A 27,939-nucleotide genomic window follows, 5' to 3' on the forward strand; every position below is an offset into this window, starting at 1 on the left:
ATCTCACTCTAGGAGTTGCTTTCCATCTTATTTTCTCTCCCCTGTCCAGCTGGGAAAGGGGAGTGACACAGCAGCTTGATGGGCACCTGGCATCCAGCCAAGATCAACCCACCCCACACACACACACCTATCTCAAACTTAATTTGCACTTCCATCCTCATGAATTCAATAGGAACATTTTGTTTGTGAAGCAAGTACTCACTTTGGAATGATGCATGATGCATTGCTGGTACCATCCTGGTTACCTTCCATATTCTTCTAGAAACAGCAACAGACAACTGACAATCCCAACATCACAGACATATTTCACAGTAATATTTCCTGAGTAAATATTCCCAGAAGCCCAACTGCATAGGATACTTCCCAACTCTTGAGCGCACTACAGGGCAGACAACCAAGCACCACTCACCTCACAATTCAAATATAGGCATTGTGTGTTAGGATCTTGGTACAGACCTTTAACCAAGCTCTAGGGGAAATATTTATAAAGCCTTTTTAGGATGATTTATAATCAAACTGCTAAAGCCAAAATGCTGGAACTTATTTCACCAGGAAAACAGCCTCAAAGCCACAGAAATACATTCTGTTTACTATATGAAGCACATTAAGAGATGCATCCATTTTTCTGTTAGCCAAAGTTCAAATGATCACTTTGACAAGATGGGCATTAAAATTTAAGAATATTCTGTTGGCCTTTCCTTCCTCTATACATATCTTAGTTACAATTCATGCATTCATGACTTTTGGTAAATTTAACTCTAAGATGAGTCATAAATAGTATTTATATTGTATTATAAACCAAATTTTTGCAATCTGCTGTCTCATGCTCATAACCCTCCCCCCCCCAACTTTTAAAGCCTGTTTAACTCCTCTGCAAATCTAGACAAAAACAGCTCAGGCTGGCAAAATGTAGGCACATAAACCTCGAATAATCTCCCATTGTTTTAAACATAAAATAAAAAGCAATGGTGCCAAGCTTTCCTGCTCAAGAAACTCTTTCCAAGGCATAATTTGTCTAATCCTGCACACTTTTTCATCATGGGCCAAACTCTTAGTTATAAATAGGCAGAGATTCAAGGCTCTATTCTGGAACACAGCTGGCCCAACAGCATAGAGAAGAGAAGATGTTCACTGACAAAGAAACCAAAATGAGACACTGGGATCAGGAGTAGCTGCAGCTCCAAATGCTACCAGAACCAGTCCTTTTCTGCTGGACATGGACCCTTCATAGCCCATGCCAGTCTTCAAAATCCACGGGGCATAACAAAGCAGGTCTAAACAAAGCAGATGGGCAACACCTTAAGGTAGTGGGGACCATGAACTGCAGTGGCCACACTTGTAGACTTCCCTTTCCACCAGTGTTGTATGGGATTGCACATGGATGGACACACAGGGAGGGCAGTAATGCTATAGCGCTCTGCTGATAAATCCAGCAGAGCTCATCTGCTGGTGTCGTGGGACCAACGGGTGAAGCATTTCACATTGTACAAAGGAGTAGTAACAGATAGCTAGAAAAGTTCACATATAAAATACTGTACAGATGGTCACGTTGATTAGGAACAAGGCTAGGAATGGCTTTAACTAGGCTACCATTGAATTAGCAACAAGTACAAAAAAATTAAATCATGTGCCTACATTTCTCATTGTGCGTTCCCAAAGGTGTGTCCAAGAATGACAGGCCAAGTGAAATGTGGGCCTTCCTCATACTGTTAGTAAAATTAGGAACTGGAAAAGTTTAATAGTAGCATTTCCCTATTTTCAATTCACATGGAATATCAGTTGCCCAGCTGAAGTTTGGTAACTCAATCTTTACATTAAAAAATGAAACTTTTCTTGATACTAGAAAGCAACATTTCCCTTGTAAACCCAACACTGCAGAATTACAGAAGCAGGCAAGAGATCAACAACCAGCAGGGAGAGCAACAGCACAAAGCACACTGTGTTTTAATTTATAGGAATAAGCGGCCTCTCCTCTCTTTTCTTCCAGATATTGGTTTTGCTATCTCTTTTCATGAGAGGTGGTCTATCCCTTTTTTTAGCAGAAGGGATACAAGATTCATGACTTCCTGGCAGAGATTTTTTCCTTAGACCTTCCTCATTATGTTGTTCTAGGACTGCCCTGTTCCCTCCTTCCATAATATGTCTCACCACCTGGTCCTCTGGAGTGCAAACAGTGGTCCCACTTTCACTGCTACTCAGATCCACATCTTCCAAGTAAAGAATCTTAGAATGTGGCATACTTTTAATGAAAGTTTTCTCTCTCTCCAGTTTCCTGTTAGGATGATGCTCATTCATGTCCACACCAGAGTCCAGACTGGTATCATTACTCTCAGTTTTTTTGCCCTTTTTCAGATCTATGAAAGAATGCCTCACTTGAGCAATTGGCTTTCCATCCAAGGACACAAACCATGCTCGAGGATGCGGAGATGGTTTTCCTTTAGAGAGCTCCAGCAGCGTTTGCTCTGAAATCCCTTGAAGTTCAGATGAAAATGGAGTCATTACAACTGCTTCATTCAGTGTCCCAGGAACAGAGACAGATTCCAGTAAGCTGTTGGTGTACCTGCCCCAGCTGGATGCCTGGGAAGGCAAGCCCTCTTCACCATCCAGGGCACTGTTCTCATCTCTGCAGGCAGAAGGCTGGGGATGAGAGTGCACTGGCATTTTGGGGAGTGTTTGCATGTAACTGTCCCGATTCATGGGCTCCGTCATGGGGCCATACACCAGCTGCCCTTTCCTTGGCAAAGTTGCTGATTTAGCAGGATGCAGTTGTTCTGGGGAGTGGAAAAGGTCTGAGGTTTGAAGAATAGCAATAGGCTGATTGTAAATATGCATTAGATGTTCTGGGATATGGGAAAGGCCGTACATCTCCTCTTTCAGTGAAAGGTACCTGTTTTGGTCTGAAATGTCCCTGGGAGCCTGGGAAATAGTACTGTTACTGTGCTTTGGCTGCTGTAAAAGCCTCACTCCAGCACTAGGCTCCACTGAATGGGCTGAATTTCCTACCTGACCAGTCTGACAGGATGACTGATAAGAAGCATCCTCTGAGTAGATTTTAAAATTGTCTTGTGATTTTCCATCCTGTGTGTCCATGGACAGTCTCCTTTGAGGGCTGTATGAAGAAATCTTCGGTGTATATAACTGTGACTTATCCTCCACCTTTAAAGACCCTTTGACAGCACTGATGTGATTTATGTGAGTTGTTGACGTTGTCTGGTCTTTTTTTATGACCTCCAGCTTGGTTGAGTTTTTTTCCTTCTTCTGTGTCCGATGACATTTATCCCTATGCAAAAGAGAAGCAAGGTGATTGCAGAACACATTAGGAAATACTGGACTGTTGACTACAAAAGCTGGAGGTTGGACTTTGGTTAAGAAGTTGTGGTGCAATTTGACATCAGAAACTTAAAATTAAATTCTGTAACAACTGTAATTTAAAAAAAAAATTAGGCTGTACATTACAATTCAACTAAGAAAACAAGTCTTAACCTCAAAAGACTATTTTATCAACCTCAAATTCTATTCCTAATGAGCTCACTGGAACTTCTTTTGCTTACCTGCAGTAACAAAGAAGAACAGCAAAAAATCCAATGATAATGACAACAGTTCCTCCCAGTATGGCCGTAAGGAACACGGTGTGATAGGCTGTTATGTCCTTGGAAACAGCACTAATAATGGATTCTAGATTACCAAACAAAACCAGACAAGCATTAGTTCTTAAAACCAAATGACATGCAGAGCTAATGAATTGAACAGTACTTTTCCAGTGATTTTGTGTTCCAATGGCATTATGTTCATCCTGCCCTTTTCACCTTGCTGTTTCAGCAGGATAGGTGAAAGTGACAGGTTCATCTGGAATACCAAAGGCTTACCGTGACATCTACTTCATTCCAGACAAATTATGTTTGTATTAATTGTCCAAACTAACTTAGAAAATTGGTCTACATTTTCTACTTAGCACTCTGTTAGAGAGTGCTATGTGTTTCTGCAGTTTGCCACACTGTTTCTCTGACAGATCCCTTCATATGAATTTACAAAACATGCAAGAAAATCGCTGTAAGAGCTCAAACAAAAGTTATCCAGGTGGTGAGGTTGCATATCACTTCTCCCTTCCTGCTGTTAAATGAAGCAGTCAAACTGACAGCCTTATGGGGCATTCATAAGGAACTGCTTGGCCAGTGGTTGCCATACCTCTTGCTCCAGGCAGTGGAGCTGCTATCCAGTAGCCCAAGTGCTGAGCAGTGTATGTCCATACTAACTGGCCATCCACTTCCTTCACCACTCCTAGCCCACGGTTTACCCAAGCACCTGGGGGAAAAAAAGGACAAAACATTGCACATGCCATGCAGGATTCTTCTATACCTCAAACCATCAGCAATTAGTCCATTATCAAAAATATACAAGGTGACAGGAAAAACTGAAACTTCTGAGAGCCACTGTTTATTACACAGCTTTAGTTAAATGGGCAAACTTCCTCTCCTGACAATTTCATTTCAAACATCCATCTGCAGCTTTGAAACATTTACTTTGAAACAATGCATCAGCATTACTCACCCGCAAAGTAAACTTAATATGATTAATTTTCTATTGATAACTCTCTTTCACATATATGCACATAAATAATTTGAGAAAACCTATTATAAGACCTTCAGCATGCATGAAGGCCAAGACTAAAAAATGAGGGAGCAGGTAACTGATGCATATGAACACAAGTTCAACATCAGCTAGCAGAACTTATTGGGAAAACATTTTAATCTTATTAAGCCACAATAGGATAAATTATGTTTGTTTTGAATGTTTCCTCCTCCCTGCCCCCAGGCTGTAACGGTTCAGTTAGCCCAAGGAAGCATTATTGTTAGGACACAGATTCCACACCATCTGTTTGGCAAGGCAAAGGAAAGGTATTATGGTATGCCAGCTCCTACAATTAATAAAGCATCCATTAGAAGAGAGAGAATTATACTTAACTCACTTAAATATGTTTACTGTGGGCCATTTTTGAAATTCTAAGGACAGAAAACAGCCTCATGTAACCAACCTTCCATATTCAACCTGCAAATACTGAAAGGCAGAGAGAACCACCAGCTTTTTTAAAACACCAATAATCAAAGTATGAAAACAGTATAACTCATGTAAGCTGGAGCTTATATGAATTTCAATTTGATTTACTTTCAGCAAAGGAAAAGTAAATATCTCCCAGCCAGGAAATAATGGTAAGGATGGACACCTACTACAGATGCAGAGAAAATAAAGCATTGGCCTTCTCCTGGTGCTTGTGATGGCTGGCAGAGGGGAAAGGCAGCAGCAACCACCCAGAGCTCTGAAAGTGCTTTTTTAGCCACCTGAGAAATCCTGTCCAGAGTCAGGAGTAATACCAGCAAACCTTGTATAAAAGGCAAAAATCATTTCTAGATCTCCAGAATTTCTATCTTGACTGAAAAAATTCACAAGAAGCTACACAATGTTTACTGCTCTTTTCAGGAAATTAGATCTTCCCCACTATACTAGATAGAAAATACATGGTATTAAGGAAAAATATTAAAATGTGATTCATGAGTAAGACCATTTTCTCTATGGTTTACTGCCATTCAAGCAGAAGGACATAGTTCTCAATTTAATGTTGAATGCAAGCTTTCTGGTTTTTGTAATTCTATTAAAATTCACAAAGTACTTTTAGCACTAATGCAGCAAAATATTTCGTAAGAAGGAAGCCACACTCAATACAGATGAACAAACTCTGCATTTACAGCAGCTGAGTACAATAACCAAAGCTCATTTTCCAGGAAATCTCAGTACTACTCCACTTGGAGTAAGCCCCAGGAGCACTGCTCAGGCAGACCTGTGAAAGCAGTTTCTATCTTTTTCCTGCTGCATATGGGTCAGCCCACATCCCAGCACACACAGACCTGTTCCCTTGCCACTATCGCTGCTGACATGGGAGCTCTGATTACCATCATAACACATTATCCAAGGACTTCAGAGTTAAAAATTGTGTCAGTGTCTTGCTGGGGACATCCCACATGCAGCGTCTTGGAGACCAGAGCCTCATTACTGAGTGCAGCGGGAGCTCTGCACTCAGCTCAGATGGGGGCCTGCTGCTCCTTATGGATGCTCTGCAATGCCTACTGCAGAGCTGAGGTGTTCAGCTGCCCTCAGTCACCAGAACCTTGACTAAAACACACCTTGCTATTACTCAGTTACCTTGGGAAAAAATAATTTTGCGTGTGTCGGATCAAAGTAAAAAAATAAAAGGAATATACTTAAGAATAAACATCCAGAAAGCGAACACAGTTGCAAATTTTTATTGTTGGAGAGGAAGAAATGGGAGGAAAAGCACAAGTGAATTTATGCGCCAAAAGTTGCTGTCCTTTTTCGTCATCCTTCTGTCCCTCTCCTCAGCAAGCAGCAGTGAACAGTACACCTCAGAGAGCACCCATTACAAACAGCGTGCCTTTGTGGAATCTCTGTAAAGTACATCCCACTGGAGAGGAAAAAACAGCTGGTTTTACTGGGGTTTGCATCAGCAGGCCATACTCCTGGCTCCTGTTTACTCCCAAGGCCAACAAGCCTATGTAGGGATGCTGAGTAGGACCCTCAACCCCCACATAAACACCTCACACTGGTTTGTATTCTAACCCCATCCTGTGCTGCTCCAGTTCTGTCAACTCCTTGTTTAACAACAGTGTTGATTTAGCTTTGTTTAGGGAGGTAGAAAAGCTCAGCACAGGATGAGCACAGGAGCTGGCTGTGGCAATGGCAATAAGAAAAGTGGCTGTGGCAATAAGAAATTTAAACCCTGGGAGATATTTTACCACCTCAGACTAAAACCCTCTAAAATGCCATCTCTTTCCACCAATTACCCCTCTAAAGTCTTCTAGGTGTATAGACAGACCTAATCTTCTATGCCAAAACTTATCCTATTTACTTTTCCCCCACAACACAGCCTAGCCAAGTTTTATTAGCACATCCTTCATTCAAATCCATGTTCTTCAGGTTTTTTTCATTAGGGTGATAAGTTTCTTTCTTGAATGTGTAAACAACACTTTGTTAGAGCCGGTGTTCCTCTCCTGTACTTCCAAACACTGTACAAAAGCTTTTTGCCTTGATGAGGAGCAAGATATGACCTCACTCACTTGCATACTTCAAGCCTGTATATTCAATATAAATTCATAATTCAATGGTGATGGTGACTGTGAGGTGCAATGCAGGACAATCAGGACACTAATGCACCACACCTAATACAGGTCAGCTAAATGGGTTACATGGACATAGCTCATTACTCACTCCTGACTAAAATTAGATGTGAAGGGATGACAAAAGGTTTAGAATGACTAATCCCCAGCCTCCTCTTTGCATACTGGAAGAACTATGTTGTTCCCTTGGATAGCTCTTATTTCACCTTCATTTCACTTTCTGAATTTTTTTTTTTAACGGAAACAATATCTATTCCAGTTCTAGCATCAAAGGATCTTTAGAGCTAGGAGACAAAGCATCCAAGCCTTCAGTTCAGGTTTGCTTTCTTCTAGGAAGGAATTCACAAAATTACTAGGCTTGATATTTAACATCACCTAAAATATATGTTCTGTGAACACTCAGCCTCCCATGAAAATAAAATCCAGTACATTAAAGGCAGGCGAGAGGAATGCTAATGAATTTTACTACAGCTTTTTGAACTAATGAAAGCGGGGAAATACCTTTGAACAATTCAAGCTGGTCCATTAAAATAAATGACCACCTATTGACCATCACCTCATAGAATAATGCCATCGCTGTTCCATGACCCACAGTGCCATGTGCCCAAACCTACAGGCATGTGCTAGAAGGCATAATAACAAATAACCCGCTTACCAATTTTCATATCAAATGTCCAGGCAGGTACAGCATCTCCTGATTTTACAGCAGTTGTGGGAAGAGGAAGGGTAATCTGAATGGGACCCTTTATGTTCAGTTCTTTCCCAGCCAAAAGAACATTTACACATATGGCAGCAAGAGGAGTTAATTCCATGCTTTTGAAACCTGAAGGCAAGAAATATCTTGTAATTCTTCTTTCGCAGTTTATTTTAAAAGAAATAAATGAAGAATTAAGCTACTAAAGGCAAGTCCTCATCCACATCCAGGTACACAGTCAGCTGTTACCAACTTGGTCAAATAAAAATCAACATTCCTTCTGAACTTTTAACAACTTATGATTAAAAGAAAACAGAGTCATTTCTATAACAATGCTATAAGAGAAACACGTTTGCAAAATCTGGATTCTGTGCTGACCACAGAACTAACCATGAGGCAAAACTTGGTTTGGGGTGGGGGAGGAAGGGTTTTTCCCCTCAGATCATCAGATTACAAAGCCCCTTACTGATGTGAAATACAGATCATACAAGAATTTTGGTATAATCACAATGTGCATAACATTGAATTAAACTGAAAGCATATGGAACCTGTCCTGTAAGGTATAATTTCCTAATTTGACAGCCAGAATTAACTGAATAGGTAATCATGAGGCTTGTCAAAGCACTCAGAGGAAATGTTGCATTTACAAGGCAGCCTGAAAGTTTCTTTCCTTTGTTTTCTTTTCACCAGTTTGCAAATGCTCCAGAATGCCCAGTATGACAGGATGGTGAGAGAGGCTGAAACAGAATTACTAAGTAGCAGAAAAATGTTAAATCTATGCAGGCTGTTAGAAGCTGGTTGTGAGAGAACTCCTGGCACATCAGATATCAATTAGCTTCCACCTGCCCTAAAAGGAAGCCTATTCCTTCAGGGGTATATGAATAATTTAAACCACATGCCAGACAGATTGAAGGGAGAACTCAACAAGGATAAACACTGCTTATTCTCCTTTGCTTCTTTCCTTCTGCCTTCCATTTAAAGAGGTGAAATAGATAAGAAGGATTTTAAGATATCTTTGTCAAAATATCAGTATATATGCTGCCTTTAAGGAATGAAAATAAAAGAATAGGGTATGATGACTTTAAAAAAGCCATGTATTTCCCTCTCCCTGCACCACGATGAATTTAAGAGCCTCATGGCTTCAGATCCACTGGGAATAGAAAGAAAAGAACAAAAAAAAGATTGAACTGCACACAGTACAACCTACCAGAGATTACTGTACCTATGCAGATTAAAAAACTATCTGATAGAAGGACAAATACTAACAAAACCCAACAGTAAAAGAGCAGAGTTACAACTCATAAAACCACTTAGTGCTTCTCCAGCAAAACCGATGCACAGAAAACATTATTCCAGCTGCACTCTGTACCCACAGGGACCACTCGGTCCCAGACTTGCCCAGCCTGACTGACTGTGAGCCAAGAGGGATTTCCATGCAATCTTTCTGCTGGGCGCAACCCCTAGAACCGATCACTTCGGTGAAAATGCAGGAACTCCACAGCTGAAGTTCATTGCTGCTGTTTCACTGATTTCTTTAGCTTCACCTACTGTACAGTCTGGCTATAATTGCATTTTTAAAGTGTTTACTAAACCAGTTCCACAGTCTCATGAAATCCTGAGCATAATAATCCTGAGCATAAACACATATACATACATATAGATGTAAAAAACAGATTCTGAAGTTGTATTTCAGTGCAGCAAGATATGTTCTCATGCTGCATGGGCCAAAATAGAGTGACACTGATTACTCACCTGATGTGTTTATAGCTCACTCCTGTGGAAAAAAGCTTTCTGATCTAATACAAGAGAAGCAGTTTCAGGCTCTCTTAAATTAAGCATATGTTTTTCTGAAATACTGTGCACTCATATGCATTATAATATTTCTTTATACGAATTCCTAACCATCATATTCACATACCTGATTTATTTAGAATAATTCCTGTTGTATACAGAAAGCTGTCCACTTTCAAAAATTGCTCTGGCACTGTCAGATACGCTGTAAGATTTGCAATGTGATTTGTTGGAAGCTTCATTAAAGATTTTGGAAACTGAACACTTGGTTGAGATTTGGCATCTGTAAAAGAGTAATATTTTGTCTTAGCCACAGTAAAACAGACAAACAGTATTTTTATCACCCTTCAGAAATCCACTTAGCATAACAACCTGTTTTCACCCATTTTCTCCATGATTTCTGTATTTCCAGTCTAGCACTTGTCACAGCCCCTCATACAGCTACATAATTAAAAGAAAATCTGGCTTTAAGTAGATAGGTATTATATAAAATGATGCTTAATTTGTTTTCCATGTGGGTGCAGATGGCTATCAGAAAGTGTTTAGTTACAGTCTGCATGCACAGAACTTACCAGACAGTTTTCCAGTAATTATGACAGTATCTTCAAACAGCCATATATTAGCTTGACTTTGTGGGAATAATGAGAGTGTCACGGACGAGTAGACTGTGGAAAATGATAATATCTGTTATTACACTGCGCAACCAAAAAAAATCCTCCAAGGCCTCCAAACCTAAAGATCTATTGGACAAAGCAGTTAATATACCAGAGAGCACATGAAGACTAATTAAATTACTCCTTTTATCCAGAGCAGATATTTTAGTGTTTAGGCAGAAAGACCTCTGTTGAATGTTTGCTACTGTTTTATACCTTCTATGGATAAACAAGTGACTAGAAAGTCACTAGAAAGTGACTTAAAAGTCTCTTTGAAAAAAAAAAAAAAATAATGTGCCTTTTTTAGGATCATGCAGTAGTTAAACAAGAAAACCTGTGAGGAAACACTGCTGAAGCAGAGCTGTAACAGGTTATATCTGCTTAGAGGACAAAAAGCTTTGGCGTTCCAAGAGTTACTCGGGAATTTTTTTTTACTCAGGTCAGCAGGATTTTTGTTAGGACACATTAACAGCTCTTTGCTAACTCTAGCAAAAAAATAAAAAAGAAAAAAAAATCTAAGAATTCACTGTGTGTCACAACATAACCCACTTAGATTTTCAAAGGGCTATTTTCTGCTTTAGAGTAATCTGAATTTTGACAAGTTTAACAGACCATTCACCCTTAGATCTGCATTGACAGGCACCATCTCCCTTGACTGACTTCTCTGAGTTGTGTTCAGCTGACAGAAACCACCCAGACATCTTAGGAGAGAAATTTAATTACTGCCAGAGAGAGTTTAATAATAGGGCTGTAAGACGCTTACGTACTTGGCATCCTTGCAGTCTTCCAAGGCAAAGGTGTCAGCAGGTAGCCATCCTTGTATGAGACAATAGTTAAGCTTAATCCCAGTTTGTAGGGGACTTTTATCAACACTGCTCCATTGTTCCCCGTGAGAGTAGAATTTGTCAGGGTGTAGTTAACAAATACCTCGACCACTGCTTGGCGCAGGTACTGATGGCTGATGATGTCATTTACTTGAACTTTTAGGGTAAAAACTGATCCTGTTGACAAAAAGAGAAACAGGAGATCACAATGGTACATCACAGCTAAGGACCATGGTTTTGTAAAGAAGTCCTGAAGCTCAGGTCTTTGCGGTTAATGCACTGCACAGTGGATCCCTATCTCTGGCCAAAGGCAGGGGTAACCATGCAATTTATACCCCAGAGAATGGGGAAAACAAAACACCTGAAGATGAGGCACAAAGGTGTCAAAAAGTTTATCAAACTCAGCAAATATAATATCTAACCAGTTAAAAAAAAAAACCCCAAAACCAAAAAAACCACCAACATTGGCAACCAAATTACAAAGCGATCTTCCACTTTTTGTTTAAGCTTGAAGAATGCATCTGTGACAATGTGAGGTTTACTGTGCTCTGCAATATCACACTGATAATACAGATGGTCTTCTTGTCCAACCCTTGGCTTGGGACACACATTTCAAGGTGCACCTTGAGTTTGTAAAGGCAGAGAACCTGATGTCTACAGACAGTGGGACAACACATTTCTATTTACATGTATGACATAATTATAAATGCATCCAGACATTATTTTAAGTTACCGTCTCCCACCAGACTTTTACTGGCTACTTTTCACCTTCCTACATTGCAACTTCTAAGCAGTATTTTTCTACTCTAATTAGAGGATCTGATGGTTCATACCATACCCAGTGTCTTGTAGAAATCATAATTACAGTGACTAAAAAGTCTGTTGAAAATAATCAATCCGCTTGAACAACAGACTCGAGGCGCTCTGAATCACAATTTCTCTCTCACCCTGACGGCAAATAAACTGTTGGGCAGTCTTTTCACAGTATGTGAAAAGGGACAGAATTCCACATTATTTCCAGAATAATTTGATTTTAGAAATTAAAATACCTAAAATATTAATAAAAATAGTTTCAATAACAGATTTTCCAGTATTTTGGTTACAGATCTACTCTAGTATATCCTCAGTATCACTCCATTACTTTGTATCATAACACTTTCAAATCCATTCATCATGAATATGTATTTCTATTTAGGTCAAATGTCAAGTTAAGTTATTTGACATGTACCTACCCAAAATCATACTTCAATTTCACTGTGTTATCCCCACTATAATTGAGATTGACATTGCACCAAGAGATTACTGCCACTGACCTTGATGAAAATGAATAGGTCTTGAGGAGCTGAGTGCAATTCATCCAAAAAACCCCCAGTATGTGGTGGAGATGCCCTCCAAGTTGGGCCTCTCTGAAATAAGTATTTATTTAGATCTATTGTATGCATGGAGCATATTATATATTCATGCAAAAAAAATGACCTGCATCTAACAAAAGCTACACTGGCCTCATTTACCTTTACTACATACACAGCAAAAGCTTACCAGCTGTGCCAGATTGATTTTCTGCAATGTTGTAAAAAAAAAAAAAAAAAAAAAAACTACAACTCCTTGAGCAAACTGATATTTTCAGAAAAAATGTTAAAAAACCCAGTGGCACTCAAATGTATTTGACAGAGTTAATCAAAAAATGCACAATAATCTTGGAACAATGTTATCTGTTTTTTTTTTCTTTTCCTTATGTAAGATATTTCGAGAATAAAACTGCTTTAAATTGATGTGCTAGAGGGGTTTGAAATCATGTGATAATGGGGAAAAAAAAATTATGTCATGTCAGCAAATTACAGGCTCCAAACAGCTCCTCCAGGCATTGATCCAGTTACACAGATACCAGCATCATTCCAGTGGCTGCCAAAACTTGAAAAACAGGTCATTTGCCCCTGGCCAATGACTAGTTAAAGGCTACAGAGGAGAGGAAACAGGCTGTGTACAATATTATTATCCAGTAATCATTTGGAAGTCAGGAGTCCATCATGAAATGGTATTTAAAAGTAAGAAATATAGTGGTACAAAATTCAAGCTCATGCCAGTAAGAAGGAACACCAGAAATGCCTGTTATAAACTGGTATTTTAACAGCTGGAGTCAAGTTAGGAGAAAAAAAGCCTAGTTTTAACAGCTGAAATCAGTCATAAAAAAGTAAAATCTAAAATGTACTCAGAAAGACACATTCTTTCAATCATTTCATACTTTTAATGAGTATTTTCCATTTCCTGCTGACAAAAAGCCTAACAAGAAGACGCAGGAGAGAGGGCAAATGCCACAGCTCCCCTGCAGATGTTGGTAAATTCAGAGGTTGTTCTATGTGCAAAACTATTTCTTTCTCTCATCTCCTTCAGTTACAGCCAGATTAAACCCAAATTTCTTAGAACCTTGAGGTTCCAATTAAAAAAAAAAAAATAAAATAGAAAGCTGTGCTGTTTTCACTCTCTCATGGTGAGATGAAGAATATCATTGCCTGCTTTTAGCCATGCTGAACTTTGATTAGTTCCTTCTCCCATGGGTATAGAAATTGCCACAGCATTTCCCCAAAGTGATGCTCTGCCCTGGAGGGGCATTGAGGACATGCAGACATCAGGCTGGAAATACAGATTGAAATCCCAGGGATTGAGATCCTGGGGTTTGCTGAGGCAAAGCTCTTCAGTGGCAGCTCTGGAGGAGTCCCTAGCTAGTGAGTGTCACACACAGGAGTGCTCACTTCATGCCCCCGAACATCCAGACAGATTAAAGGTGACCCAACCCCTGCTCTCAGTGCCTTTGGCCTTTTCTTTTGTGCTCACAGAAGAATCTCCCTGACAAGAGGGAGTTGTGTCCTGCCTGCACTTGGATTTGCTAATATCAACTCTGCCAACAAGTCACTCTAAATACCCACACAATGGTTTGGGAGACACTTTTTAAAAATAATTATTCTTTGCACCCCTCAAGAGTAACAGCACAGGAGTCATGAGGACAACTCATTGTGCCTCTACCCAAATGCTTGTGAAATGATAACAAGTGAAAAGTCCATCTGAAAAAAAAGCCAGAATCCCACTGTAACAATTTTCCTCTCACGAAGCCACATTCACCGCAGTTTTTCAGATCAGTTGTTGCAGCCCAGTGAAAAGCAGGACATTCCCAGGGCCCAGAGCTCAGAGTTTGTACGCAGCTCTGGTCCTACAGCACAGATCATTTCTTTCTCACCTTCACATCCCCTGACCAGCTCCCTCCTCACAAGCCTCACATCCATTAATGTGCAAATTTATAACAAATTTAATGGCATTCAGTTATTAACCATGACACAGTCACATCCAAGACACCTAATTTGCAAAGAAAATACTGCTTTTCTTTTTATAAATACCTAAATTTACAAGCCTTTAACAACAATTTTAAGTCTCAACTATGATGGAAACTGCAGGATATTTTAATCACATATAAATATATAAAAGGAGACAAAACCCCTTTCCTTTGATATAGGACTCAACCCCGTTATGTATCCTTTCAGTACATATATATAAAATATACTGAAAACCATTTCACATAAAAATAACGAACACTTGGCTAGCTTTTTAGCAAAACCAAAGCTGAAAACCTAAACAATGGACAAACCTTCCTTGTGCTTTTTTCTGGTCATTGACACGTGCCAAACACAAGTGGGTCAGCTGTATCTCAGTATTAAACAGATTTGACAGAACTCCTACAATTAGAACTCAGTCCTTGCTAATTTGATTTGTGCTGCCTCAGAGAAAGGGATTCCTCTCTTGGCAGGTCCACTGGAAATGCCAGCTCCTACAGCATTAAAATGTTTGTGATAAACCTTCATACAAATGCAGCAGTTATCAGAGAGAAAAAAGGCCTTCTACCACATTTAGCTACTTCAGAAATGTCCTAGTCAGTAAAATTGATTTTTCTGAATTTACAGCTGATTCCTTTGAGAATAAATATCTAATGCCTGGAATTTGTCTTCAAATCACTGTCCTAACTCAGAAATCCTGTCACAGAATTAAGCCAAATAACTGCTTGGAATTGCAAGCTGGGTACAAATGTAACAGTGAAAAAAAAAAAAAAACTCAATTATGATCCATGTAATTTGTTCTTAATTCTGCAGACAAGCATGTCATCTGGTTACCATTTATGTGAGATTTAATTACCATGGTCAAGGCCAGAGCCCTCACAGGCACCAATATGTTCCAAACTCCACATAACTGAGATATGGCGGTGAAAACACACACACAGGGCACTGCCCAGGATATGGTGGTTGAAACACAACACACATTCTGCCAGCCCTAAAGCCTCTTTTTTTCTCTATTAATCACCAAGTTCCTACAGCCACAGAGGTTCTGCACCTGGAAGGAGACAGTTACTCTTCTCAAACTCACAGACAGCTACCCAGTTAATTATCTTATGGGATGAGCAGTAACTACAATCAAATTATTCCTTAGTTCCTTCCTTCAGAGGGGGCTCCTCTCACCCTTGCCCAGAGGTGTTTAAACCCATGGCAGAAAATATGAGCTGATATGAGCTCTGTGGCTCCCTCCTAACCAGGCAGAGAAATCCCAGGCTGTGCCATTTCCTTGGTCTTATCTAACTGAACAACCCTTTTTTCCATCCTTTACATTCAGAGGAAACCTTATTTTTTGGCTTTGCACAATTAGGGATATGAAAGGTGCACTGATCTGTAAAGAAACAATGTGTAATAAGAATAAAGGGTTTTACTACACATCCAATATTGCGGTGGGTATTGCCATGGCGGGGTGGAGATCAATGAAACACATAATCTAGACAGCCAACACACACCTGGCTTCAGTAAAAAAAGGTCATGCCAAAGCCATCCTCCTGCCCACAAACACCAATTGCTACTTCTTAAAATTCCCTTACAATTACTAAAATTCCCTTAAAACCACTAAAGATAGGGGGGAAAAAGATGGCGGGGGGGGGGGGGGGAAGATGGAGGGGGAAAAAAAAAGATGGGGGAAAGGAGAAGCCACCTTCAGTTCATTAAAAATCCTTTACATGAGGGGCAGTTGTGGCAACACCTGAGGGCTGGGGGTGACTGAGTGAGTGCAGGGCCAAGCCCCCTTCCCACAGGCACCATCCCTCTGTGGGTACCTTTGTTCTGGAGTCACTGGCACAGGACTGAGCTTGCTGCCTTGCACAGTGCATGGAAATGACATAATAGGTGACCCCTAAACTGCCATAACTATTTTATGGGTGCCTTGTGAGAGTTATTGCCAGGCTGGGGTGAGCTCTCTGCCTGGTTTTCAATTACGCTTCTCATAGCTATCAAATAAGCTGCAAATCTAATTAATAACCACTACAGCCAAATGCAGGCTTCATTTGTTAGCTATCAGTGCTCTTTTATCCTGTCATACTCCATGCAGTAATTTATAGACCCTAGTACAGATGGGCATGTACATGTATAAAGATCTTTCTAACTCTGCACAAATCATTCTATCTGTTCCAAATTGGTATCAGAAGATCTCATTTAGAAACTAATTACGTGATTCTTTAGAAGGATGTTTTATGTGCTATTCTTCTGATTTAAAACAGAAGCAGAAAATAAATAGCAGAACATTATTTTCCTCCCTAAAAGAGAACAGGAGCACTGCTAAAAAAAAAAAAAACAAACCACTGTAAGTGTTTTGGCCTGTGCACTTTTCACTTTGGCAATTTATGGCTCATTAGTACTTAGGCACTGAAAGGATTTCCAAAGTAGCCAATAAGCAGTAGCTCAGTGTAAACCAATAAACTGCTCTCGCCACAACTTTTGTATCACTTCCTCCAAATTCAGAAGCAACTGAAAGGCAAGATGAAATTTAATCAGGACTAAATATGGCAAATATTCAACTCTGGCAAACTTGAGCTGGCACATTTTGTTGTGATATTTGCCCAGTATAACGATGTCTGTACTCCCCAACAGACATTAAATTCCCACCCCTCTCATTCCATGACACACTTGTACAGGTACTGATTGCACCACTACCTTGAGTTCACATTTAAAAAAAAAAAAAAATTACAAAAAAAAATCCAAAAAAATGCAAACTTTTAATGCTTGCAATTATTTTACGGATTTAGATTACTTTATAATCTGGATGGCCTCAGTATTTAAAATCTGTATGATTGAATAAGCATATATGAAATAAACAGGGTAGGAGATCTTCCTCCTTTTTAAAGCCTTTATTAAAGTGATCGGCTCTGGTGGGGAGGTCTGACGGGTCCGCGCTCACCAGTAGTCCGTGGGGAGAGCTGGGGGCTCCACGGAAACACCTGGGATTCCCCATTTCTCCATCTGATATTTGATGTCCTCTGTCCAGCCACATCTTTAGGTTATGGTGAGGGGCAAAAAGGCTCTCAGTGTCTCCGCAGGCTCTGGATTCTGTTCCTCACGTCCAGACATCACTTTGATCTCTTAATTCTGTCTTGGCTCGTTGTTTTTAGGGGTTTATTTTGCTAGGTTTGGTGGGATTCTTCCCCCGTTGCATGCAGGCTCCGAGGTCATTTGCATGCCCTCTGATGTCCCCACCTTTCACCTTGGTGGCGGGGGGGGGGGGCATGCCATCCTCCTGGCAGCAGGCAGGGTGGTACTGACAAAAAGGGGAATTCTCAACAATAGGTTGTTAACGACCGACCCTTAACAGGTGATTACAACATGAAGCTAACAAAGAACCCTCCTCTGCCAGAACTGGCTCCACTTGTAATTCCGCACCCTTTAAAAAAATGGGTAACCCTTTTTTTACTCATAGGAATTATTAGCTTTTTCAATTTGAAGATCTGGTGTATACATGGAGGACTGATCTGCTGAGTTATTTGAATAAATAAACAAAAATAGCCATTTTCTACAACCAGATGTGTTCTGCCATTAGAAGTGGTTACACTTCCACCCAAGGTCTCAGACCAGAGGCATAAATAAACTGCATAAGCACAATAATCATTCCACAAATGTTGACAGGAACCAAATATTGATGAAATTAAGGTCTTGCAAAATCAATAAAATAAGCCAGATGATCATAGGCAGTATCCCTGATGATTACTGCTGCATAATCAATGAACACCTTCCTGGAAGGATGCTGCTTGTAAGAAGTGCAGCAGAATGCCATCAGGCTAATCCATAAAGCTGCTAGCCACTCACTCTCCCATCCAGTGGGAACACACCCCCAAGCACTTTGAAGTGCTCCTGATTAGAAATAGAAAATAGAAAGAAAATTCCCCTTGATAGTTTCATGGGCTACCTAAGCAAGAGCCATGAAATTCAGACAGGAAGGCAGCCATGAAGGTTAGATGGGATTTCTTTTTCCCCCTGTATCCCTTTAACATTGCATGGCATTTATGTAATTTAAAAATTTCACTGGGATAATTTTAAGTGCACAGCATGTACTGCTGCAAGGTATTCATTTGGTGAGGAGTTGCAAGATGTTTTTTCATAATTTGTGGCTTCTTCACAAATTAAAATCAGACTGTGTCACCACCCGAGCCAGAACATGGGAATCCACAGGACACAATAAACCTATGAGAATTAAAATTACCATAGCAACTCTGCATTTTGATTTGCTGCTATTTTGTTGAATCAGCCAGCCTGGCTCTCAGAGCTGTGGTTACTATGGAAGACTGGAGCAGAAATTCACCTTCCTGGGGCAAGGGAGACAGACAGCAGACAAGATGAAATGCTGCAGTCTGCAGCGCTTCACTTATTTAGAAGTAATTTATTTTAAGTATAATCTTCTGTAATTTGATATAAGTGAGATAAATTATTAATATTACAAGAATAAAATCTTAAATAAAACTTACCTTTCAAATTGAGATAAATTTGCAAGTGAAAGCGATTAAAATGAGTGAGCAAATACTAGAAAGAGCTCCCAAAACCTACAAAACATAACAGCTTTGCCCAGGCATTTCAGAGGCCATTATAAGGTTATTTTTTTCATTTCCATTTACTCACTGGGTAATATTAAACCTGTAATGCTGCTCTTTCATTTTTTTAAAATCACTGTCAGTATCATTTTACCTTGCACCAGAGCTGAGAAAATGAAAATATTAAAAATTCAGTTTGTTAGAGAATATTGGGGAAAAAAGTACAAAGGGGACTATTATAAAACCTTCATAATACTCTATTTTAAATTTATTTATATAAACCCCACAATACATCATACATCTTCAAGAAAAATGGGCAAGTGCCAATTAGAGGATAAGCCAACAACGTGGATTTCCCACTGATGAACTTTACTGTGGCAGTGTGATGTCATAGTTTGTCTCAGGTACCCTGTCCTTTCCCAGGTGTCAATCACTTCCCCCTCTCCCCGCCCTGACCCTGCTGGGTGCTGTCTGTCAATCCTGGCATTCCAGAGGGGCATCGAGTTGACTGGCAGGGTTCACTTCACAATTAAACCTTCAGCATTTACACAGCAAAAATAAATCAGCCAGCAGCTGCACCTTAACAAAATGTGACCATTTTTTGTAGAGAACTTTGAATGATTGGTCAAACCTACCCTCTAACAGTCAATATACTTGGACAGAAAGAATATTCCAGTACCCTTACAACATGAGTAATCTTTTTTTTTTTTTTTTTTTTTTTTTTTTTTTTTTTTTTTTAATCCTAATGGGTCAGGTACAGCATTTGTCCTGTGGAATTCCTAGTGGTGGCTTGTGAGTGGAATAGGCAGAAAAAAATCCTGTGCAATTTTAAACATACTCTCAATTTGACAGAAGGAGGAAAAAAAAAAATCACAGGAAAACAAAGCAGCACCTGTTCAAACACGACATTTAATGCTGTGAAACCCTAAGACAGACACACATCCACAGATTCTGTGGCATAATACAGCCCACAAACCAGAAATTCAAACATCAGTGCACATTACTCACTAATTGCAAAGGACAGCTACTGTTGCATTCAGAGATATTTTTCAATAACAACCTGCTCACTACCCTTGTCTGAGAATACTTTCCTTCCCCTAAAGCTGTAAAATCTCATACTACTTCTTCAAGAAAGATATTTGTAATGCTGCTGCAATGTCTGTCTTTCACCTGCACCGAAAGGTCCTCTAATCCCTTGGAAGAAGGCCACTGTATAAAGGCATATATGGAGAAAATAAAATTTAAAGTTTGTAGGACAACTTTCCCTAAGGGTATCTCTGTACACAGGGAATGGGAATTTTTTATTGCAAGAGTTAGGAAATCCATACTGCAGCAACAAAGCAAGAGCACCCAACAAGCGATAGTCTCTTCTATATAGAAATTTTCATTAAAGTTGAGTTTCATAAAAAGAATGATGAAAAACACAAATAGAATACAGAGTACCAGGTATTAGAAAAATGATTGCAGATACTCATTTAGATACTACTCATTTAAAATAAATATTGCTCAGAGCTTAAAAAGATAAAAGAGAAAGTTCTGTCACATCAGGTCACGGGCTAGAGCAAAATAATGGCACCAGGACTACAGCAGAAGAACTCCACTGCTCTGGGCCAAGGATGCCATGAGGTGAGCGGCAGTGCTGAATGCACTCGTGACTCAGGCACTGCTGCTGGGAATCCTTACTGCCTGCTGACAGTTCATCCCCACATCAAGTGCTCCGGCAGCCAGCTGAAGGCCCCAGCTGTGCTGTCCCCTGCACAAACACAAGTTCTCCCTTCCCAGCAGGTGCTCCAAGTCATGTAGGGAGGAATGGAAAAACGACTTAGCACCATGGAAACCTTTCTAGGAGGACAGAAATGGTTTTGTTGACACTGAGGCTAAGAACGGGGCAGCAAGCAAGTTCTTCCCCCCCCAGCTCCTCAAGATTCATTCAGCACCTCTGAGATTGTGCCAGCTGGACTGGGGGGGAAAAATCCACTTAAGTATTTCTGGGACAATCTGTCCCATGGAACACTGAAGAATCCGGCTGACAAACTTGTCGAGGGACAGTTTTTCTCTACTGTGCTGAAGAAAGAACACCCAAAAAAACCCCACAAGATGGGGAGAAGGAAGCTGACAACTAATTAAGAGGCAAACAGCCATGACAGATTCCTCATGTTTTCTACAACCAGTGCCAGAGAAGCAAGGCAGGAAATGCAACAGCTGCTTTGCAGCCTGCTGAATGCAACTTCTTGCAGCCATGTGTGGAAAGTGGCAGTTCAGGAGCTGTGCTGGAACACTCCTGGCAAAGCCAGGACTAGGCAGGAGGAACCAGACCTGGTGGCTTCAACCTGCTGAAGACAGGAGAGTTATTTGAGAATAAAATAACTCTGGGAAACGGTTGAACACAGAACCTGGGTGCTCCTACAGTGCCCCAGATGTAAAACCTATGAATTAGGAATGAAACACAGTAGCAGGAGTAATAAAGAGGACACATTTGCTCTGTCACATTGTGCCTCAAATCCCCACTCATTACAGATAGATACAGTGATATAAAAATACGCAACTTTCCAGACAACAAAGTAATCTGTGCTGTTTTGCTAAGTTTGACACACCAAGAATTGAGTTTATTTTGAATAAACTTTCCTCTCAGATCTTTGCCTGCATCTTCCAAGACTTCATCTACTGAGCTGGTTCAGAGAGAAAGCTTGCTACACATCCCCGGTGACCCAGATAGCAGCAGCATTCCAAATTCTCAGGCTGCCTTTTCCTCAGCCTGACAGTAATTCTGTGAATGTTTTTACATAGCAATTGCCCTTTGATGGTGTGCTTTCTGCCAACAGATTGACAAGAAGCAAACTTTAGCAAAACAAACAAGAGCTGCAAAAACTACCACCTTGCAATAGGTACCTTCCTGCCATCGTTAATCCCTTGTTTCCTGCCACTTCTGACCATGTATCCATGGGCCCTAGAATTCCAAGAATGCTAAAAGACATTGTCTCTCTCAGTTCTTTACAATGAAAGCTACTATCAAGGCAGGTTTCTTGAAGTCAAGCTTTCTGAAGTATAGAGCATGATGCTTTATTATGTATTACAGGCTTCAGCGAAAGCAAGCTCAGGAGAGTTGTCTCACTCTTCAGAGCTCCTCAGTAACCCTATGTTTATGCAGATCCTCTTCCTCAAAAAAAATCCCAAAACCCATAGTACATATTTTTTTCATGTGTGTTTTACCATGAAAAACCCCAAACTCCTCTTTTTCTTATGTTAGCAACTGAGTGACCTACATCCTGGAGCACGTGCATGTATGAATATTTCTTTTTCCTTATTCATTCCCATTTCCAGCTGCAGATGCTTTATCCCCTCTCAGTGTCCTAATGCCCTCCCTGATATTTAGTTTTATTACTAAGCCCTAGAACAGCACAGAAACCTCAGACACTTAAGAACATCATCTCCAACAAATCAGGACATGTCCAAGTCTTGCATTTTGTCTCACCTAGCTGAGAAGCCATCATTGGAAATACCAGAGGTGGAGAATCCTGAGAAAAATGAACAGCAGGTCAAAGGCCATTTTCTGAGCTGGTTTCTATAAGTGGAGTTAGCTTAAACCACTAAACCATTTGGCTGGGGTGTGCATGTAACACTTCTAACTTGAAAATAAGCCTTTTCCCTGACACCAGTTATATTCCAGTATCTACAGGATAAGAGGGTTGTGTGGCTGTTTGTATAAAACAAATAATGCCAGCTCTGATCAGAAGCCTCAACTCAGACAGCCCTGGCTTCTTGAGCAGGAACTGTATCCCACATAACTGCTGAGCCATGCAAATGACTGAATTTCCTTCCTTACTAGAATGCTAAAGAATCTCCCACACAACTTTTAATTCCTCACTCATTTTGTCGTGGTATCTGACTGCAACAAAAGCTCTAAACCAAAACTGGATTTATTGCTGCCCTACTAATACCCAATCCAGTGATTTTGGGGACAGCAAACCAGAGCGATTATTCCATCAAGTGACAAAGAAGACAGTCACACTACACCATGGGGTTAAGTGCATTATTATGCGTTATTGCTGAAATTCAAACCCAGACAAATGCAACAATCAGAACCAAATGCTCCACTAAATACCTAAGTATTAGCATCAGCTACACACCAATATACAAGTCATTAGGAAAAATATTCTACTGCAAGAAACATGGAACACCAAGAAAAAAAAGGCAGTAAATCACACAAACATGTTGTTTTGGATAAATGTTTTGGTGTCTTAAATAAAAAGGAAGCATGAGAAAGTTTCCTCCTACTGAAACGGTCAGGAAGACCAAAAGAGTTTAGAAAACTGAGCCAGAAATGACTTGTCTACAGCACAGCTTCACATTAGGCAGGCATTGATCACCACATGCAGGCAGACAGTGCTGAGACATGGGCTCAGAACCAAATTCCACAGGCAGCATCCAGTCAGTGCATTTGTCTCCAGCAGGTAGAAAAATAATCTCTGATTTTCTTCTGGGTTTGTCAACAATCACATATTTATCTCATCTGTCTCAACAAACAGGGGTTTGTGTATTAACAAATAAATACACAGAACAACTCCAAATCCCCTCTCTCCTTTGTTCAGCACCACTGTTAGCTGCTACAGCTTTTGAATTTCACCCTACAGAACCAAGATAATCTCCCCATTGCATGCAAAGCCATCTGCTTAAAAAACAAAACAAAACAACAACAAAAAAAAAAAAAAAAAAAAGAAAAAAAAAAAGAAAAAATCCAAACCCACAAAACACACCAAACCAAAATAAACTCCTTTTTCCCTGAATTCTGGACCAAGAGGCAGATTGAGCATGGTCTATAACAAAAGACAGGTCAAGGCTTTTCTTGTTCATGCTGGGATTACAAAAGGTGCAGGGACTACCCACACTTGAAAAGAAAAAAACAAAAACTATTTTAAAACATTGTTCAAGTCCAATTTAATGTCTCAACATGGTAAAAAGCCTCCAAGATGAAGATGCTGTATGTCACCCTGTGTAAAGTGACAGTTGCCACTGACACAGCTGCTTTTTCTGCAGCTGTTCATTTAGTACATGTCAGACCTGCCCCAGAGCTGATACAGATAACTATCACTTATTCAATTAGTGGTGTCTGCTCTATTTATAGAGCAATATCTGCATTAGAAAGAGAATAATAACGCCCCACATCAGGATAGCCCAAGCCTCATGAACGTTAAAGAATGTAACTCTCAGCTCCCGTAAACAATGCACCTCAATAAAGATAAAGAAAAGGGAACATGGAAAACAAAACCAGATTGGCCTGGATCAGAGCCAGGACTCTAATTCACTGAATCCTGTGCTCAAGCCTCCTGACCTCAATGATGAATATCTGAAGCTCCCAGCAGCTTCTCTTCAATTGCTCCTGCACACCAGAGCCCAGATTTCCAAACTGCCACAAGGAAAATGCAAAACATCACTATGAATAAGGAAGAACCAAGGCAAGTTCTCCACTCCAGCAATCACCACCCTAACCAGAGAGGCCTGTCTTTTTCACTCTCCAAAGTTTTTATTTTCTTCTTTAATTTGGAAGCATGCCTGCATCTGTGAGATGAGACAAGTCAGAATAACTCTATGAACTGGGTTCCTCTTGTATGTGTTCTCTGCCTTGTTAGAGAATTTACTTATTGCTCTTGCAGTGGCAAGTTTGCTGCTGTTTTTAGAGGGAAAGAAAGAGATGAACAAAAAACCCTTCTCATTCATGATGTCCCACTACCTTCTCCCGGCTGCACCTCCCTGTCAGAACAAAGTGTGCACCCCAGACACTGCACACAGCTGCGCTGACTTCAGCATCCCTCCTCAGACAGCACAGCAATCCCAGCGGCATAGTCCGGGAGGGAATTGATCTGTAAAACGCTGTAATGAGCTTCGACAGAACAGGGCCATCGATAGGGGAACACACGTCAAACGGCAGCAGGCTGTGAGCTCCAGCCTTGCCTTGTGCCCTGCCGGCCAGGCAGGATAAACCTCCTCTGCTGGGCAGCTCTGGGGTCACATCACTCAGCAGAAACCCAAATTCAGGCAGGCTGCTCCTCGCTCTGGGGTCTTCATCACCCTGCACAAACCCAAATTCGGGTAGGCTCCTCCTGGCTGGCAGAAGGCAGAGCCTCCCTCCAGCCCCTGCAGCTGCAGGAGTGGCCCCTTGCCCTGAGGGATGGCTCTGCTGGAAATGCAGCCATTTATCCCTCCTACCTAGCAGCTGTGAACCATCCGATGATTATTTAACACAAAAAGACATTAGTATCCATTATAGATATGTCTGGAGTCCCGTTCTCCTTCTAAAAACGTCCAAAATGTCAATAAAGCAAAAATTGCTTACATGCTTTGCTGAAATGCCACACAAAAAACCCAAAGGTGCTTAGTAGCTTCTTCAGAGCAGTAATTAGCTAATCTTTTTCAAAGTCTACCATGGACTTTTTTCAGCTTTTATAGAAGAAAAATAATTAATCAAGATCATTTAGAAATCCAGCCAACAAGTGAAATAAACCTTTAACTATATTTAAGCCTGACATAAACAAATGCTGACAACCGACTCAAATGATAACTTTTAACATTCATAAATTGAGAGGGATCATGAAAGCTATGGACTAGAAGACACTTTCTGGACTCTCATACCTCAGAAACTGTGATGCCAAATAAGCAAATAAATGAAAGCAGCAAGAGCTGGGCACATGGCCTTGCAACAACAACAGCAAACCAACACAACAGGCATCAAAATGTTAGATACCAACAAAGACCTTGGCCAGGGCTGAAGGAGATAAGGTAACAGAGCTTCTTGATAAGAAATCAATACCTGAAACCAAAGAGGACCATTGAATTAGAAAAACTGCCCTTCCTTTTATATTTGGCACTCAATTTTTAATGAGCAAAACACTCACTGCCTTGGCCAGAAATGCTGCCAATGCCTTTTAGGTGGTGTTCGCTGGTGATTAATGGTATATTCTACTAAAAGTATGATAAGACTCAAACTAATGAAAAATCATCAGTGGAAATGAAAAAAAACAAGGACAAGGTGTTCATCAAATGCCCTTCTTCAAAATGCTACAGTTTTAATGTTTGGAAAATAATAATAAAACCAAACCCAAACCCACACAAAAAGACTTGAAGAGCAAATCAAGGCATTTTAAGAGTGTATAAAGAAAAATTTAAGACTCTGATCATTTTCTATCAAATCTAGTTACCTGTCCTACATCTTGAAGAAATTGCAAGCAAATACAAGCAAAGATATTAAATTGCAGTATTTCCTAATTAACAAATACTTCAGCAGCTTGGCAAATTGGCTTCAATTCAGGAAAATATTAACCATCTGCCTAAATCTAAGCACATTTTATACCTTCCTGAAGTCAACTGGAAAGAGAAGCATGCATGCCTATATGCTAAAAATGAAACATATGCTCCAGTGATATGCTGAAATGGAGCCTTGGTGTTAAAAGGTCTTAATTCATGCTTGAAACCATCTTGAAATTCTTTGGTGAAAGGCAGTATGGCAAGAATACTGTGTTTATCCTCATCTGAGCCACTAAACTTCAGACTATACATATATTTTTTAAACCAGATGACAGAACAGACACCTCATCATTTGCTCTGGTTCTGCAAAGATGTGCCCTCAAATATTTGATTGCAAAACTAAGGCCTGAAGCTGAAACATGCCCATTATTTTTGTGGTCTTGGGTAAGCATCTGCAGAGGGGCTGCAAAAACTAACGAGCTCAGCAGCCCCATCACTCATTTGACAGGCTCAAGATGCTCGCACACGTATCAGCTGGTTTATTTTTAAAGCGACACAGAAACATACACGGAAATAAATACCCGTCTATATGACATAGATATATATTTCTATTCCACGGACGCTCGGCTATCTCCCTGTGGCGATTCCTGCCGGCCAGCAGGAATCCCTGGAGCCCCGCTAGCCAAGGCCAGGCTTGGGTGGCCCGAGGTGCGGGTCAGTGCCCGCCCCCGGAGCGGCTGCAGTCACACCCGCGGGCTCCAAACACGGAGCGCGCTCCAGCCCCGCCGCAGCCGCGCATTTTGGCGTTCCCCGGGTGAGCGGAGCCCGCGGCGGGGGGAGCAGCCATCCCGCAAGGGAGGAAGGTGGACGTAGGGATGGGGTCGGTACCTATAGCAGGGAAGGGTTCGGTACCTGACGCAGGGATGGGGTCGGTACCTATAGCAGGGAAGGGTTCGGTACCTGACGCAGGGGAGGGCTCGGTACCGGACGCAGGGAACGGGGTCGGTATCGGGGTCAGAGGAGAGTTCGGTACCTGATGCCGCGGCGGGGACGCCCCTGGGCAGCGCCGCTCGCTGCTGCTGCGGGCGGGTGGCGGCGGCGCCGGCGGGGGGCGGCCGCCCCATCATCAGCATCAGCATCAGCAGCACGGGCAGCAGCGCGGCCGCCAGCCCCGGGAGCAGCGCGGAGAGGCGCCCGCAGGTGCCCGGCATGGCGAGCAGCCCGGGGGCAGCGGAGGCATATTGCGAGAGGGCAGCAGGCGCGGCGCAGCGCTCCGCACCCGCGGCCCCGGCGGCGGCTCTGCGGCGGCGCTGCCCGCCCGCCTACGGACGTGCCGGGGCGGGGCGGAGCGGAGCGGGGCCGCCTCCCCCAGGTGCCCGGGATGCCGCCGCTCCGAGGCGGCCCCGCTCGCATCGCCACCCGCCCCGTGTTGCCGGCGGTGCCCGGGGTAGCCGCAGCATCGCCCCCGCTCCGGCAGCCGAGGTGTCAGTGACCCACAGACTCATAGAGCCACTGGGCTGAGGTGGCTACACTGTAAGGTGGGAACTTGAAACATCACTCTGTTGCCTTGTTCCTGTAATGAGACAGCTGTTGTCACTAATTTCTCAATAGTAATATACTAATTTGGAGCTGCTAGGCAGATGCAGTGGTCCCCGTGCTGCTATCCAACTGCAGG

At 41.4% G+C, this 27,939-nt stretch overlaps 1 protein-coding gene across 1 annotated transcript; it reads right to left on the reverse strand.

The window, feature by feature from the left end:
- Positions 1 to 1,257: 1,257 nt before the first annotated feature.
- On the reverse strand, positions 1,258 to 27,399 carry FAM171B (family with sequence similarity 171 member B). Its single transcript, XM_009088150.4, has 8 exons — positions 27,298 to 27,399; positions 11,093 to 11,326; positions 10,245 to 10,337; positions 9,800 to 9,955; positions 7,843 to 8,010; positions 4,186 to 4,302; positions 3,552 to 3,675; positions 1,258 to 3,280 (listed from the first exon to the last, which is right to left on the reverse strand). The coding sequence occupies exons 1-8, from the start codon at positions 27,395 to 27,397 to the stop codon at positions 1,945 to 1,947; spliced, it is 2,328 nt and encodes a 775-aa protein (XP_009086398.3). The 5' UTR covers positions 27,398 to 27,399; the 3' UTR covers positions 1,258 to 1,944.
- Between the last annotated feature and the right edge of the window lie 540 nt (positions 27,400 to 27,939).

Source organism: Serinus canaria (assembly GCF_022539315.1).
Source record: "Serinus canaria isolate serCan28SL12 chromosome 7 unlocalized genomic scaffold, serCan2020 HiC_scaffold_29, whole genome shotgun sequence".
NCBI lineage: Eukaryota > Metazoa > Chordata > Aves > Passeriformes > Fringillidae > Serinus > Serinus canaria.